Source organism: Heterocephalus glaber, unplaced genomic scaffold, assembly GCF_053883595.1.
Source record: "Heterocephalus glaber isolate CG9 unplaced genomic scaffold, H.glaber_assembly_v1.0 deba00001719, whole genome shotgun sequence".
Classification (NCBI taxonomy): domain Eukaryota; kingdom Metazoa; phylum Chordata; class Mammalia; order Rodentia; family Bathyergidae; genus Heterocephalus; species Heterocephalus glaber.
In genome coordinates this window covers 6,094,488-6,110,793 of record NW_028258432.1, presented here as the reverse complement: position 1 = coordinate 6,110,793, position 16,306 = coordinate 6,094,488, and the positions used below count along the sequence as shown (strand labels likewise).

General features: G+C 38.3%; 1 protein-coding gene across 2 annotated transcripts in view; it reads left to right on the top strand.

The window, feature by feature from the left end:
* Mtmr6 (myotubularin related protein 6) overlaps positions 1–16,306 on the top strand; it is a 44,418-nt gene continuing 28,112 nt past the window's right edge. The window contains exons 1-2 of one of the 2 annotated variants that reach the window (XM_004854830.4): positions 1–257; positions 14,675–14,791. In XM_004854830.4, coding sequence (XP_004854887.1) covers positions 234–257; positions 14,675–14,791 — 141 coding nt within the window. In that variant the 5' untranslated portion in view covers positions 1–233. The remainder of the gene's footprint in view (positions 258–14,674; positions 14,792–16,306) is intronic. The other variant, XM_004854831.4, reaches the window with a different exon arrangement.

The following is a 16,306-nucleotide window of genomic DNA, read 5'->3' as shown; positions in this document are numbered from 1 at the left end:
GCTCTGCCCGCCCGCCCGGCATAGTCTGGCCGGTGTCGCGTTTTGGGAGTGTTTCTAGGAGACGACGCTCACCGGCTGCGCCTGTGCGGCTGACGCTGCCGGGGACAGGCTGACGGACGGGGGCGCAGGCCGGTAGACGGAGCTCTGGCCGGCTGTGGGTCGCTGCTGCCACCCGGTTTCTCTCACCCCATGGTACACCTGTGAGGCCGGCTGCCGGCTGAGGTCTCCTCGGGATGGAGCACATCCGAACGACCAAGGTAGCCGGGCGCGGGAGGGTGTTCACTTCTGGCCGAGGTCCTTCCCGGCGGAGGAGGGTGGCGACGAAGGCTTGGTCTGCTCGGCCGGGGCGGGGACCCGTGCGGCAGAGGCGCCTGGCGGGGCCTGGTCTGAGAGGCCAGGGTAATTTAGAGTCCTGGGTGCGGTGGAGGCCTGTAGCTGTGGGAGCAGGATCTCAGCGGCTCGGGGTGCTGGGGGGATAAGACCGGGAAAATTGGTCGCCGCCCTCTTAGCCCTGTGTTTTCTTTTGGGGAAAATTGGGGCCATTGAACCATGGGGCTTTCAGCCCTTCGCTGCCTTGGACACCGAAACACCGGGGTCCCCACGCTAACTTTGCTGTACGGTTGGTCCTTTCTCTCGTTCCTTCCCCTTCATTGTCAGGTGCCACAGGTTAACGATGCACGTTTTGGAGGAGATCTCTGGGAGCTGATGCTCCATCTTCCTTTTTTCTTGTCTAGGGTTCCAGTCCTTGGAAACTGGTGTTTCTGTATCTGTACGTCAAATTTAGGCACTGTCTTCAGTGTCATTAGTTAACAGAAGAGTTAGCAAAAGGGAAAATGTTACACCATGTTGTAAAGGGTTGGACGCAACTTTCTTCAACCGAGCTTATCAGATCCAATTCTAACTTTCGTGTTTGAAAGACATTTATTTTATGATTTTGTTACAAGTTTAAAAACGGAAGGAAATAACTCAGAGTATTAGTTGTTTAACAACAGTTAAGTCAAACTTCAACTTCTAGAGGAGGAAAAACAGAAATTAAGTAAAAACTGAGTAACATTTTAGGCCGATAAGAATCTGTTAATCAGGAGGAGGACCCGCTGTGAAAGCTGACTCTCCTGTTTAGCTAGAGCCAAAACCATCAGTGAGTTGCTGCTCATCTTAAAGTTACAGCTCAGTTAGGAATAAGCAGACTTATCTTTGTTGTTCCAAAGAGAATTTGAGATTTGTGTCTTTAAAATGTCTCATAACTGTTTTAAGGTGCACATAGATTTTTTATTAGAGCTTGTTTTTAACACAATATGCTAAGTAGAATGGAAGATGGTAGAAACTAACCCCTTTTTAAAAAATCTTTTTTTTTTTTAAAGAGAAGAAGGGTACAGTAACTTGAAAGTTGAAGTTGCTAGTACCGAATGAACATTTGAAAACAGAAGGGTGATTAAATAACCAAACTAGTAGAAGGTGCAAAGGTGCATGAAAGGGCTAGAATGGGCATAGGATCAGGTTCTTGTCCTGATTACAGGGTTCCATATGTGCATTATATAGTAGCATGTACACTTTCTTTCTACACTGTTTGAAACTCATTTTTCATATGCTTTCTACACAATAGAAAACCAGTAAAAGTGAACTGAATCTAATAAAATAAAATAAAGTGTATTCTTAAGTGAATAATAAGAGTAAACATTGAAATTTTTGGAATTTCTTTGTGGTGTTGGGGATGGCATCATGCATGCTAGACAAGTGCTGAATCACTGAGCTACATCCCAGGCACTCTGACCCCTTTTCCTCCTGACTGTGATCCTCCTGCCTCAGCCTCCTGAGTAGCTGGTGCCACTGTAACTGCCCTTTATTATTTTATATCTTACCTTATGATGAATATATATATTTGTTTTTATTCATATAGTTATAACTTTTCTTACTATCTCCTTGAAGATTGTCATTGATGACTTTCATTTAGTCTGATGTTCCTCTTTACCAGCCAATGAACTTTCCTTCAGTTTATTTTCTGATTTATTCTTATCTTTTCACAGTGGGCCTATGCTGTTGGTTTAATAATCACTCTTTATGCCTTTTTAAAGATTAAAATATTTCTGACTAATTTGCTATTAAAATTACATTTCAAATGTGCTTATTACTTTATATTTGTATTTTTTTTTTTAGCATTGGACCACTATTTTGGAATCATCTTAAATGGGTGTATATAGATTGTAATTAAAGAAATATTTGCTAACTATCTATTATGTATCAGGCACTGTACAGACACTGCATATACAACAGCAAGATAGACATGGACCTCATAATGCCTTCTAATAATTGTGTATACTGTAACATTTTTGGTAAATAATCTGTTGTGAAAAGAACTTCAGAAGATTGAACATAGTCAACTTTTTGTTTCCATTATGTATAACTTTTACCTGGACATAGTTAATTCGATATAGAAATAATATTAAGTATTTCAGAACCAAAAATGGATTGCTTTGAGTTTATTAACTTTTGTTTTGTTTTTTGGGACAGGGAGGGTCTTATTATGTAGTTCAGGATGCACTTGAACTCACTGTGTAGCCCAGGCTGACCTGGAACTCACGTGATTGTCTTGCCTCAGCCTCCCAAGGGCTGAGATAAGAAGCATGCACTGCCATGTGGGGCCTACCATTTTGAATTGTATAGTTTAGTCAGTATGATCAAGAATTGACTATTGTATCATATGATGATTTAGTGTTTTTTTATGTTGTTCAGACAGGTGTATGTAAAAAGTAGTAATTACTATTTATTGAGCGATTAAATAGCAATATAGTTGCCAACTATATAATTTTACAATGTTCACAATTTCACATATATGTTAATTTATACAGTGTTTTCATTAATATTTCAAATAACTCTGTAAGTTGTGCTTCCTTAGTTCCATTTCCAAATGAGGATGAGGAAGAAATAGGCTTAGAGAGTTTGAGTAGACTGTCTAATTAGTTTATGAGGACTAGTTTAGATTTAAACTAAGGTTTATGTAACTCTAAAAAGTGTGTATGCTTTTTCCAGTGTCTCCAGTATTATTCTAATTGCTAAATTTGTATTAATTTAAAAATAAATCCAAATACTAATTCTAAAAGCTTTTACTTGCCTAGTGTGGTGGTGCATGCTTATAATTCCAGCACTCAAGGGGCTGAGGCAGGAGGAGTGCTCTGAATTCAGAGCCAGCCTGGGTTATGTAGTGAGTTCAAACCCACCCTGGACTACATAGTGAGATCCTGTCTCAAAAAAAGAAAAAATACTTCCCCAAATATTTTCTTTTTATAAGTATATAATAATTAATGCACTATTACTGTTTTCTTGTATTGTTTAGAATCATGTGTTTTATGGGCTTCTCACTAGAGATTAGAATTTTAGCTGGGTACTAATTAAATAAATTTGTAGCAGTAAAACTCAGGAACAAATATATCATCTTGCTTTAGTCACATTTGGTTTATTAATTGTATAACATTAATGAATATGACAAGTTTCTGAATTTGAATTTCCAGAGGAGCATTTTCAAGCTATGCTTATGCACTGGTAGCTACTGCCTATCACTTTGAGCTCTGATTTTGCCATAATGAGATGCTCTTACTAAGAAACTTAGTGAGAAATATGTAGAGACAGTTCTTTATGCATTGTTTGTCTTTTTCCTGCCAGGCTCCAGTGCTTTGGCTCACATCTTTACTGATGGCCAAATATATTGTGCTGTCTGTGAATAGAACTTTATATAATGAGATAGAAGAACATTTTCCTAAGCTATACAAGAAAGACCATTTTTTAGAGTTTGTTGTAAAATTGAATATCCCCCTAAAAAATCTGATCCTACTGGGGCTCCAGTTGAGTTATTCCAAAAGTGCTCCAACTTGTTCTTCAACTTGCTCTATCCTTTTGTAATTAGAATGTAAGATCATACATGCATAGATTATCTGTTACAAAGAGGGAAAGAGATCTAAAACTAATGAGAAACTGATAACTCTTTAAATTGTCTTTGTAATAAAGAGCCAATGGGTTTTGAGGACTGCCTGAACTTTTTTCCCAAATACTGTGGTATTGACTGTTACTGGTATTATCCCGTTTTATAGGTGAGAAAACTGAAGTTTGTAGAGATTAAATTACTTGACCTGGCTCACACTGCCTGCTGGGAATGATAAGCTCAGAGCTCACTGGAGCAGGGTTCTTGGCTTTCCGTGTTCCTGATAAACAGGCCTGGTTCTCTTAACCACAGAATACCTGGTCAAGAGATTTGAATAGTGAGGTTGGGCAGTCTGAGTAGGAATAGAGCTGAACAGGGAGGTAAGATTTTGTGTCGTATTTAGCTGATTTTAAGGATCTAACCCTAAGGAAATGATCTGACCCAGAGAAGCTGACTTGGGAGTCTTCTGGGTTGAGATAATCTGGAAAATTTTTGTTGTAGATATTTTTGCAAAAGGAATATGTTATAGAGGAGAGTGGGAAGGTTAGGGCCCTGGTCTGAAAAGGGGACAAGAGGGAGAGAAACTGAGAAAAGTGTAGTGTGTATAACATTGAGAAAGGTGAATCATAGGTGTGAAAGGAGCTGTCTTCCCTACTGTGATTTCCTTTTGTGCCCCTTTGCTATCTTCTGCTTCATTCTTTTCCTTGGACCAGGCACTGTTCTAGGTACTAGGGAAATGGCAGTAAACAAACCTGACAAAAACTCCTACCCTGACAAAATGTATTTTCTAATTGGAGAAGATACCACAATAAACAAATTAATAAGTCAACTATACAATATGTTAGATGGTGAAAAGTGCTATGGAAAAAAACCAAAGCAAACATGTAATCCCAGCATGGGGGAGGCTGAGGCAGGAGGATATATAGTGAGCTCTAAGGCCAGCCTGAATTACATAGCAAGCCCCTGTCTTATCAAACAAGACAAAAGAAAACAGAACAATGAACAAAGGCTCTGGAGAGTGGCTGGCTGGGGTTGGAGGGACAAATGTAAATTGGGTAATTCAGACTTAAAATTGGGCAGGATTTGGGTCTCCACAGCAGAACAGCAGATCATAAACCATTTTGGGGGACATGCCTGGTTGTTAAGAACTAGCAAGATGGGATTGAAAAGGAACAGAAGATTAAAGTTGAGAGGACAGAGGCAAATTACTATAGACTTTTGAAGGCCTTTGTAAAATCTGCTTTTACTCTGAGTTAGGCAGGAAGACATGGATGGAGTATCAGCTATTTTCAACACTACAGAAAGGTAAAGTAAGATATAACTGACAAGTTTCCACTGCATTTCTTTGATTTGAATTTACTTTTAAGTCCATAAACGTTTCGTTGATAATTTATGCACCCAGTGTGCTTTGTCTTCTTGGTGTGCTTTGTTTTTTTTTTGTACTGGGGATCCTACTCAGGACCTTGCACTTGCAAGACAGGCGCGGTACCACTGAGCTAAATCCCTGGCCCAGTGTGCTTTGATTTTGATAGCTAATTCTTGGCAGGATATCAGTGTGGAACAGCAAGCGGTTCTGCGGGTACCAAGTGGGTGCTTGGCTATAGGGAGGGAGCACAACAAGCCGCAGAATCTGTGACTGCATTTTTTGCTCATGTTGCCATGTAGTTGTAGAATAAGTATAGCTGTTGGTCATAGGAGTTTGATTGGAGAAGGCCATTGGTCCTTTGCTTGTACCAGTAGGCCACTTTTCCCCCTTAGCGATAAACAGGTGTCTGAATTTTCTGAATGTAATTCTGTGTATGTGTAATTCCCTGCGTCTTCCAATTTCAACTTTACAGTTGGCAAAAATTTGAACTTCCTGTACAGAGAGTTAGAGTACCTTTTAGTGAGGCCTGAAGTTAGCAAGTTTCACTTAGTTTTTCTTAAAGTAGCTTGTACTGGCATTTACCAAAATGACCACACCCTCTGATATTAACTGTTATGGGAAATATAATGAAGCTGTTGGTTTTTAAAAATTGATTAAATCTGTGGTTTGAAGTTTGCATGCCAATGATTTGTGCAAAGAAAAAAAAAAGATCCACTTTTCCTTTTTGTGGGGAGGATTTTCAGCAACGAGCAGAATGATCAATATAATTTTTCAGAAACACCCCTGTTTTCTCCAGAACTTTAAGTCCTAAGTAAATGTTTTGGAATAATTTCAGGTTAATTTTATTATCTGTTGCATCTACGTGCTGATTGCTCTATTAAAGCAGTTATATATAATGATTTTCTACTATTATATTTTTGTCATTTGAATGTAATTTTGCATTGACTAAGGTAATGAATGATCCTTAGTTTATTATACTAAAGACATACTTTTCTCTCATAACTTTCTTTTCATTATTTATTTAGTTAGTTTTGGTTTTTTGAGACAGTCTCACTGTTGCAGCCTTGCTGGCCTTGAACTCACTATGATTCCTAGGCTGGCCTTGAACTTGAAGCAGTTCTCCTGCTTCAGCCTCCCCCATTCTGGGATTAAGGTGTATGTCACCATCCCTGGCTCCTTTTCCTTCTTTATGCCCTGATGTTAGTGAATGGCAGCCAACCTTACAATCTTAAAACCTCTTTTTCACAACCTCTGTTTCTTCTTCTTTTCCACATCAAGTTTGCTATGCTTTTAGCCTAAGTCAGACTGATTCTCTTGTCACAGCTTATTTCAGGCTCTGATATTTTTCCCATTAACACCTAGTTTGCTCCATTAGACACTTAACCTGGTTACTCCTAACCAATTTAGCATTTTCTCTACAATGACACTGCGATGATCTTTTTTCTTTTTTTTTTTTTGTATTAAATTCTTTTATTGGTACATTGTAGGTATACAACACAATTACATTTCTCATTGGGAATTGTACCTTTATATAATGCATCTTGGTTCTTATTTTTTCCCCATTCCTAGCCCTCCTTTCACACCCTCCACCCTTCTCTATTTACAAAGACTTTATTTCCATTTTTTCCATTTCCCATCATTTTTTCCTTTCCCTTCTTTCCTTTCCCCTGTCCCTCCCACTACCCCTAACCCTTTGGACCTTTTCTTCCTATTTTACATTATCGATTATTCATTCTAATCATTGGTACATTTTAGGTATACAATATAATGACATTCATTATTGGAAATTTGCACCTTCACATAGTCTCTCTTGGTTCTTATTTTTCACCCTTGCCCAGCCCTCCCTTCAACCCCTCCAGTCCTCCCTGTTTAGAAAGATTTTGTTCCTATTTTTCCATTTTCTCATATTAATCCCATTCCCTTCTATCCTTTCCCCTAGCCCTCCCACTTCCTTCCCCTTTGCCCCTTTTCTTCCTATTTCACATTACCTATTATACATTTAGTCCTTATTTACATTTTCAGTTTCTCACACCAGAGAAACTATTCAGTATTTACACATGTGACACTGCGATGATCTTTATAAAAACATACCCATCATAAACTACTGTGCTTAAAAACCTCTGTTTATATCCTTTTTCCTGCTGATAGAGTCTCTACCCTGACATCTGCTCTGCTTGAGAAAATGCTGGGCTTCGCTATTGAGATGTGTATTCTATCTCCTCTATTGAGAATTCTGCATTTTCTGTTCCTTTTAGTGAAGAAAGTTTTATTGATCCGTGCTTAACACACTTTGCCTTAGAAAAGCAATAGTTTTTTTCCCTCAAAATATACAGCACATACAGGATTTGTGTTTTAAACTCCATGTGCACTCTTCTTTGAACTTAACTGGATAATAACATAGGACTGGCAGGGCCCAGGCTCCCTTACCCGATGCTGTGGTTTATATCTAGATGTTCCTGAAAGCCTCATGTGCTCATAGGTGGGGCTTTTGGGAGGTGATTGAGTCTTGAGTCCTGATATTTACCAGTGAAGTAGTCCTCTAATGAGTTTATAGCTAAATGTTGAGAGGGGAAGCCTGTTTGTAGGAAGTGGGTCACTAGGGGCATGGCCTGGAGGGGTTCTGTCTCCTTCCCTCCTTCCTTGATCCCTCTCTGCTTCCTGACTGCCTTACCAAGAGCCAGCCTCCTCTGCATGCCACCCTGCCGACTATGAACTGAAACTTCTGCAAACTGTGACCCAAAATAAACCTCTCCTTTAATTTGTGGATATCAGCTATTGTGTCCCAGTGACAAGAAAGTAACTAAGATGCCAGATTATAGTAAGTCCCGATTATGAACATTCAAGTTTAGAACTTTCACAGGTGTACTGTAAAAGACTCACTTTGTTGGATTATGAATGAATCTGACTTACTAATGGAATGGAACTCGTTCATAAATTGAGGACTTACTGTACTAACTATACTAATTTTTACAAATACTCATTTGACCACTTTATTACTTATATCTATTAGGCAAGTGTAGGTAAAATACCTGATATATATTATCCAACCTTACTGCAGCCCACTGAAGTAGAGATTATTATCTTATTTTACAGATGAGAAAATAAGGCACAGTTGTGTGGGCCTTGAATTGATAGCCAGTAAGTTCTTGTTGAGTGAATTAATAAACTCTCTTTCCATGTTCTTTAAGGATGTGTGTGTGTGTGTGTGTGTGTGTGTGTGTGTTGCAGTTGTGTATTTTAAAGGGTCAAAGTTGTAAAAAACTTGAAAAGTGGGAAAACTGGACATGCTGGAGCCTTAAATATTTGGAGAAAAAACCCTTAAAAGTAGAGAAGGAGGCTAGGTCATGAAGAGCAAGAGGAATTAATTCAAAATTAAAGTAGGAGGAAAATCAGCATAAGAATGAGCAGCCACGCTTCTTAAATATGGTCTAGGTCTCCATCTCCTCCTCCGTCTCCTCACATGGCTGAGTGGAGTGAGGGTGAGGCTTGGGCCTTGTACCTTTACAGTTTTGGAGATGATTCTGATGAACAGCCAGGCTTTGAATCTGGAATAGAGCTGACCAAAATTAATAATCTAATAAAGGAAATTTCAGATCATTTTGATTGTAAAACTAGGAGGCATTAGGAAATAGGCTTAGAATATTGGAAAGAGTATTTTCAACCTGAATCCCATTGTGATATAGACCCAGCCCGAAAGAACTATGTAATACTGTATAGTTTTCCAGGAAGAGAGATTTTGCCCTGATGAAGTGATGGAGTGGTTATAAAGGACTAGAAGTCAAACATATATTGCCCAAATAAATAATTAGGCTGAATATAACTATGTTCTGCTAGTAGTTTTTGTTGTAGATTTGCTGCTCATTTTTTCTTGAATTACTGAATGCATACCTGTAGTTTACCCACTGTATAACAAAGAAAAATAATTGTGGGTACCTTCCATTTTTCCCCTGTGGAAAATAATTTTTCTGTGATAGTTCATCTTAGTTCAGTAAACGTTTACTATGTCAAATGCTATAATAGTCATTAGGCAGTATTCAGAAATAAAAAAGAGTTCTTACCCTGAGATATGTGTACATTTTAATGAAAGAGATGGACACATGAATAGATGCTTACATTCTGCCATGGAAATTAATAGTAGTGGAAAGAGCAGATTTTGAAATACTTAGGTGATAAAATTGGTAGGAATTGGTGATTGAACATTGTGAGTCAGAAAGTCATAGGATGATTTCCACATTTCCAGTGGGTGACTTAGTCGGGATTGAATAACGTTAATTCACATCTGAAAGACAGAATTATGATCCTATTTGTGAGGAGAGTGAGAGGAAATCAATTTTGTTTTCAGTGTGTTTAATACAACTCTGAGACATCCAGGCGGAGGCACTGTAGTACAGGAAAGGTATTGCATCTCTAGAATCAGACCATACAGGGTGGGTAGGCCACACCAAGTCATAACTGCACTCTCACTAGCTGCTACAAGCTGTATGGACATAATAATATGGTAGGATCTACCACATAGGAATTGTAAAAATGAGATAAATGATGTATGCTAATCTCCATAGTACTGGGCATACAGTAAAACCTCTGTATGTCAGGAATCACTGTTACATGTGTAGCAGACAGTGTGAACTCAGGAGAGATCAGAGATAGATACACACTTTTGGGAGTCTTTAACAAATAGGTTAAATAAAGGACAGTGGATAAGATTTCTATAAATTGGGGATCCCCAGCCCCCACCCCATAGACTGGTACTGGTCTTGTTAGGAACCAAACGAAACAGTACGAGGTAAGTGACAGGTAACAGAATGAAACTTCATCTGTATTTATAGCTATTCCCCATTACTGCCTGAGCTCTGCCTCCTGTAGAAGCAGCGGCCTTAGATTCTCATAAGAGAATGAACCCTACTATATGAACTGTGCATGCAAAGGATGTAGGTTGCACATTCCTTATGAGGGTCTAATCCTGGTGATCTGATGTGAAGCTGAGGCAGTAATGCACTGGGGAGTGGCTGCAAGTGTAGATTAACATTAGCAGGGGTTTGACTGCGTAGAGACCGTAATAAATTAGTTGCTTGCAGACGCATATTGAAATACTATCAGTGAGTGACAACTGACAAGCTGCCGCTAGAGGCAGGATTTATAGTGGCAAGTGAGTTGATGTACTTCAACACCTACATCTGGTGGCAAGATTTAAATCAGAATCTGACACTTATTTTAGTCTGTGTGTGACTTGCCCATTATTTTATTTACCACTTATGTCCATCCACTTTCTCACACTGTATACTTGTCTTGATAAGTTTTGGTAAGCCTTGGCTAACCCTAGCCAAAAGGAGTAAAAAACAAATGTCACTTCTTTAGTCTTCTTTGAAAAGGAGGAAAGAGCCAGTAGTAAGACAGCAGAAGACTCTAAGACTGCCAGCAGAAGAAAGCTGCATTTAAAAGAAAATACCAAGAGTCCTACTTAAATTATGGATTTATTGCCACAAGTGATTCACATTTTCCAAGCCACTTTGTATAATATGTGGTGAGCAGCTAGCCACTGAAGCCATGAAACCTTCAATACTACTTTGCCACATGAAGACCAAACACCACACATTAAAAGACAAGCCTTTGGAGTTTTTCAAAAGAAAAGACATGAACATGAAGAACAGAAGCAATTATTGAAGGCCACTGCCTCATCAATAATGTCTGCACTAAGAACATCATTCTTAGTAGCTACAACATAGTTAAAGCGAGGAAGCCCTTTACTATTGGTGAACTTGATCTTGCTTGCTGCTAAGGATATCGTTGTGAACTTTTTTTTTTTTTTTTGGTACTGGGGATCGAACTTGCCATTGTAAACTTTTAAGAGAGGCTGCAGTTGAAAATGTGGTACACGTTCCTTTTCTTGGCTAGCAGCATAACTAGATGAATTGACGAAATGGCAGAGGATACTGAGACACGATTGTTTGAAAGTATTAATGAGTTACTGTGGCACACAATCCAGATTGATGAGTCTCTGGATGTTGACAACTAGGCAGCAATGCTTGTTTTTATGTGATATGCTGTGTAGGAGGATGTGCATGAGGATGTGCACTTTTGTTGCTATCTAACATCACAGCTGCAGAATTATTCAAGTATTTGAATGATTACCTATCAGGGAAGCTGAAAGAATCATTTTCTGTTGGTATATGCCTGACTGGATGGCTTTCTGGTTTCACTGTTCTGGTCAAAGAGGTCACTTCTGGATGTGAGTTTATGCACTGTGGGAAAACTGGCTAGTCAAAAATGTTACCTGAACTTAATATTTTGCAGAATGTCATTAAAATTATCTGCCACATTGAAGAACATTCACTTAACTCACATCTATTGGCACAGCCCTGTGAGGAAGTGGATACAGAGCACATGTGTCTTCTTTTATACAATGAAGAAACATGGCTTTCTAAAGACATATCACTGGCAAGAGTTTTTGAGTTACCAGAGCTATTCCAGCGATTTCTTTAGAAAAACAGTCACACTGGCAGCACATTTCATTGACACAGAATGGGTCATACAACCTACTTAATCACATGATATGTTCAACTTGCTCAGCAAACTAATTTGTCACTTCAGGGGAGAATGAGAACTGTGTTCAGGTTGGCATATAAAGTGGCTGCATTGGAAGCCAAACTAGAATTGAGCAATGAATGAACATTGGGATTTTTGACATGTTTCAAACATTAGCAGATCTATTGAAAGAGACTGGGCCATGGCCTTCTTTCTCCCAGCTGGTTCATGATAACCTATCTCAGCTTTCAAAAGAGTTTGAGCATTACTTCCCAACCACAGGGACCCCCCAAACTGGGAAGGAATGGGTCTGAGATCCATTTGTAATAAGCCAGGTAAATCAACTTTGTTCATACTAGAAGAGGATCAACTGCTAAGGATCACAAATGTTGCTGGCCTTAATGATGATTTTGAGACAGCTTCTAATCTCCATATATTCTAGGTTAATGTTCCCATTGCCTTGAACCACCAGAGGGAGGTAAATGCAGGATTGTCTCATTGGGCAGTTTGTACCACCTGATGGCATTGTCTCATGCTCCCTGATAGGACAGTTATGCATGTACCATCAGAGCTGCCTGCCCTGTAATGAATGTATGAAAGTCAGTTCCTGAGATGCCACAAAAGCATTGAAAAGCTTACTTCCATTTCCAACATCCTATTTTTGTGAAACACATTTTTCTATAGTGATAGCAACCAAAACAGGATTATGGAGTAGACTGGACATAAGCAGCACATTTAGGGTATCACTGTCTCCCACCACCCTAGATGGGACTGTCTAGCTACAGGGAAACAATTGACTGCTGACTGTTTTCTCTGACTTCATGACTGTTTTGATATAAAGCAAACGAGTGTTTAGCTTTCTTCCAAAAATGATTGGAAGAAGATCATACTATTTCTGATTTATAGACTATGGGCACCAAGTTCTGTGTGCTGTAATGATTATTAGTTGTTTATTTTATAATCAAATAAAGTGTATTTATCAATTAGAAGAAAACTAGTCATCAGTATACTTTTTTATATACTCCAAGTAGCTATTCAAAGTATACAGAATGATGTTGGCACAGATTGTTAGCTTGAGTAGTATTGATACTTTTTGGATATCCATTATTTCCCTATAGGTTCACTTTTTTTTTTATTAGAGACTTAAAACTTTGTTTTGCAGTATTTTCTTAGGAAGTAAAATACGTGAGAATTATGTTGTGATATTGCTGTTTGTTGACTAAATGCCCTTTCCAGCCAAAACTGGCACCATTGGAGAGGAGTAAATAGTAGTTGATCCCATTATCTTAAAAAAGCATTTAAGTTTGATTTGTTGTATGGGTATAATGAAGTTAGATTTTTACTAAAGGGCAAAGGGAAAAATGAAATAAATGTTGACTTCCAAGAGAAATCTTCCTTCATATTTTGTTTTCTTTTCATTCATTCATTCATTCATTCATTTATTTTGAGACAGGGTCTCACTGTGTAGGCCAAGCTAACCTCATATTTACGAACTTCCTGCCTAAGCCTCTCAAGTTCTAGAATTATAGGTGTGTGCCACTAGCTCAGCTGAGCCTTCTTATTTTCTTAAAAGGTCAATATATAATCATCAGACAGTTTCTGTATGTCAAATTAGATCATATTTTTAAGTTTTCAGAAGAAAGTATTCACAGTTAATTTATTGTCTTAACCATATGAATTAAGTTTTATATAAAAAACGTTAAAGCTTCATGTTAAATTTTAACTTATTTGAACAATGCTCTTATAAGCAAAATCTCTCCATGGAAGTAAGTTTCTGTGAGTGAGGGAGAGAGAGAAGCTAATCAGACTTTTAAGTGGTGGTTATTGATTACTTTGGAAATAATTTTATAAAAGTGACATTTTGTTCTTCAATTAGTAAGGGAAAAGAAAATGTATGTGAGAGAAAAGTACAGAATTAATGATTAAGTACAGAGATAATGATTAGCTATCTTGCTTTGAAGAGCCACACAATTTAAAGGACTATCTACTGCTGCTGTAGCTGTAAATTAAAGTTTTAAAATTGGTAGTTATTGTACTTCTTTCCCCAATCAGGGTAGATAACATTAAATTTCAAAGTAGCAGTCTCTTGGACATTCCTGACCAATCCTAGTCCCAGTCTTCACTCCCATGACAACTCTGAGTGTATGTCTTAATGTGTGTGTGTTTGTGTGTTAATAAAGACATACGTGTGTATCTCACTGCCTACAGGAGACCAGTGCAGCATATGACACAGTCTTTGTTAGGGAATTCAGATGTGTGAAGGATACAGAGCTAAAACATAAATGGTTAATTTTCTGAGGAGGATTTGTGTTAGGAGGCAGTGTATCAGTGAGCCTTGAAGATGCTTAGCACTCTGGTAAGCAGAAGAGACCCATGTAGGAAAGAACACTGTGAGTGATAGCCCAGAGCTGGACACAGAAGCATCATTGTTCTGCTGTGGGGTGGTGAGGTTATACAAACTAAGCTGGGGTTTGTGAACATTTAACTGTTTCCTGATACAATTTTCCTAGTAGTTACTTCTAGAACTCTAGATAATAACTTTATATACTTGATTTTTCAAACTTCAGATAAAATGGACTCTTAGACATTAAAAGTTTTTCCTTATACTGCACTGCTTTTTCTTGCTCCTCTCAATATTAGTACTGATTTTTGTTTTTACAACATTCTTCCTTGTTATTTATGTTTGTAACTATTTTGTTTGTGGCTTGTGTGTTCCCCCAGAAGACAGATGATATTTAATATTGAATGTTAAATAAGCTGTTATGTTTTTGGACAGGAGAAGAAAACAATTGGAAATGATGCGTATAGGTCGTTTGAGTAAGAAAAGATTTATACTACTTTTAAAATGAAAGCTAACATGTTTTTCTTTTTAGGTTGAACAAGTAAAATTACTTGACCGATTCAGTACCAGCAACAAGTCATTAACAGGAACACTGTATCTTACAGCCACACATCTATTATTTATAGACTCTCATCAAAAAGAAACCTGGGTAAGAAGGACTACAGCCAGACTGCTTACCGTAGCAATAGCAGTGTTTTGCTGTGTTTTAATTTGAATATTGTCTTAGTCCCTTTCTTTATTACTGGAACAAAATGCCCAATACCCACAATTTAAAGGAGGGAGGGTTTATTTTGACTCAGTTTACAGTCATGGTTGACTGTCCAAGGCAGGATTGCACTGCCGAGGGGCATAGTGGAAGAGAAGCTGCTCATGTCATGGTGGTGGGGGAGTAGATTGCAAGTAAAGGGGGTTGTAACTCAAGTTGGTTGTAAGTCAGTACACCTGAGATCGGGCGGGGAATTTAGCTCAGTGGTACTGCCACCTGCCTTGCAGGCACAGGGTCCTGAGTTTGATTCCTGGTACCAAAAAAAAAAATACACCTGAGATTTGGATGTTTACCAGGGTACAGGCTATAGATACTAAGGGGCAGATGAGTCTTCCATTAACCTAAATAACCCAAATTATTCGTATGTCAGGCCAGTCGTAACTTGAGGGTCCACTGTATATGTCTTTTAATTAAATTAAAATTTTTAATATTAGAGATTTTTCATTTTATTATGGCTTGTGCTCTTCTGTGTTTTAAGAGATCCATATGTCAAGATCATAAATGTTCTTCTATATTTTTGTTTTGTTTTGTGTTTTGGTACCGGGGATTGAACTCAGGTCCTTGTGCTTGAGCAGCAGGCGGTGAAACCACTGAGCTAAATCCCCGGCCCTCTATATTTTTTCTAAAAGCTTAAGTTTTGTCCTCTACATATAAGTTGTAAATACATTTAGGAACTATTTTGGTGTGTGGTGTGACGTAGAGATTCAGCTTTTATTTTTTTATATGGACATGCAGCACCGTTTATTGACTATTTTATTCCTTTGGGCTTTAGAACCAGCTTTGTCATAAAGAAATCTTCTGTGTATGAGCTCTCTGTTCTATTCTTTTGGTATTGACTATACTGTACCAGCACCACAGTGTACTTTAGGAAGTTTTAATGTCTAGTAAAGAAAATCCTCTCAGCTTGTTTTTTTTTGGGGGGGGGGGTCCTGGGGATTTGAACTCAGGACCTTGCGCTTGCGAGGCAGGTGGGGTGCCACTGAGCTGAATCTCCAGCCCACTCTCAGCCTGTTCTTCAAAACTGTTCTGACTGTTTTGTGCTCTTTATTCTTCCCCTTATTTATTTACTCATTCATTTCACATACATTTATTGAGCACCTACTGTGTATTTTCTCTCATATTGCTATTCTAGATATTTTTTGGAAATAGAAGCCAATAATAGGAATTTTGTCCTTTAGTGGGGAAAGACAAATAAGATACATGATGAGTACTCAGCAGAAAAATAGGAAAGAGGGACAGAATGTGGGGTTTATTTGTATATGCTTAAGAGAGACAGGCTTGAGCATGTTTCTTTACTACCCTGGCTAAGCCAGGTTTTGTAACCTCTGTTTTATATATAAAGTTGAAGTTAAGGGAGGTAGTGATTTGTTCAGTGTCACATAGGTAGCACAAAATAGA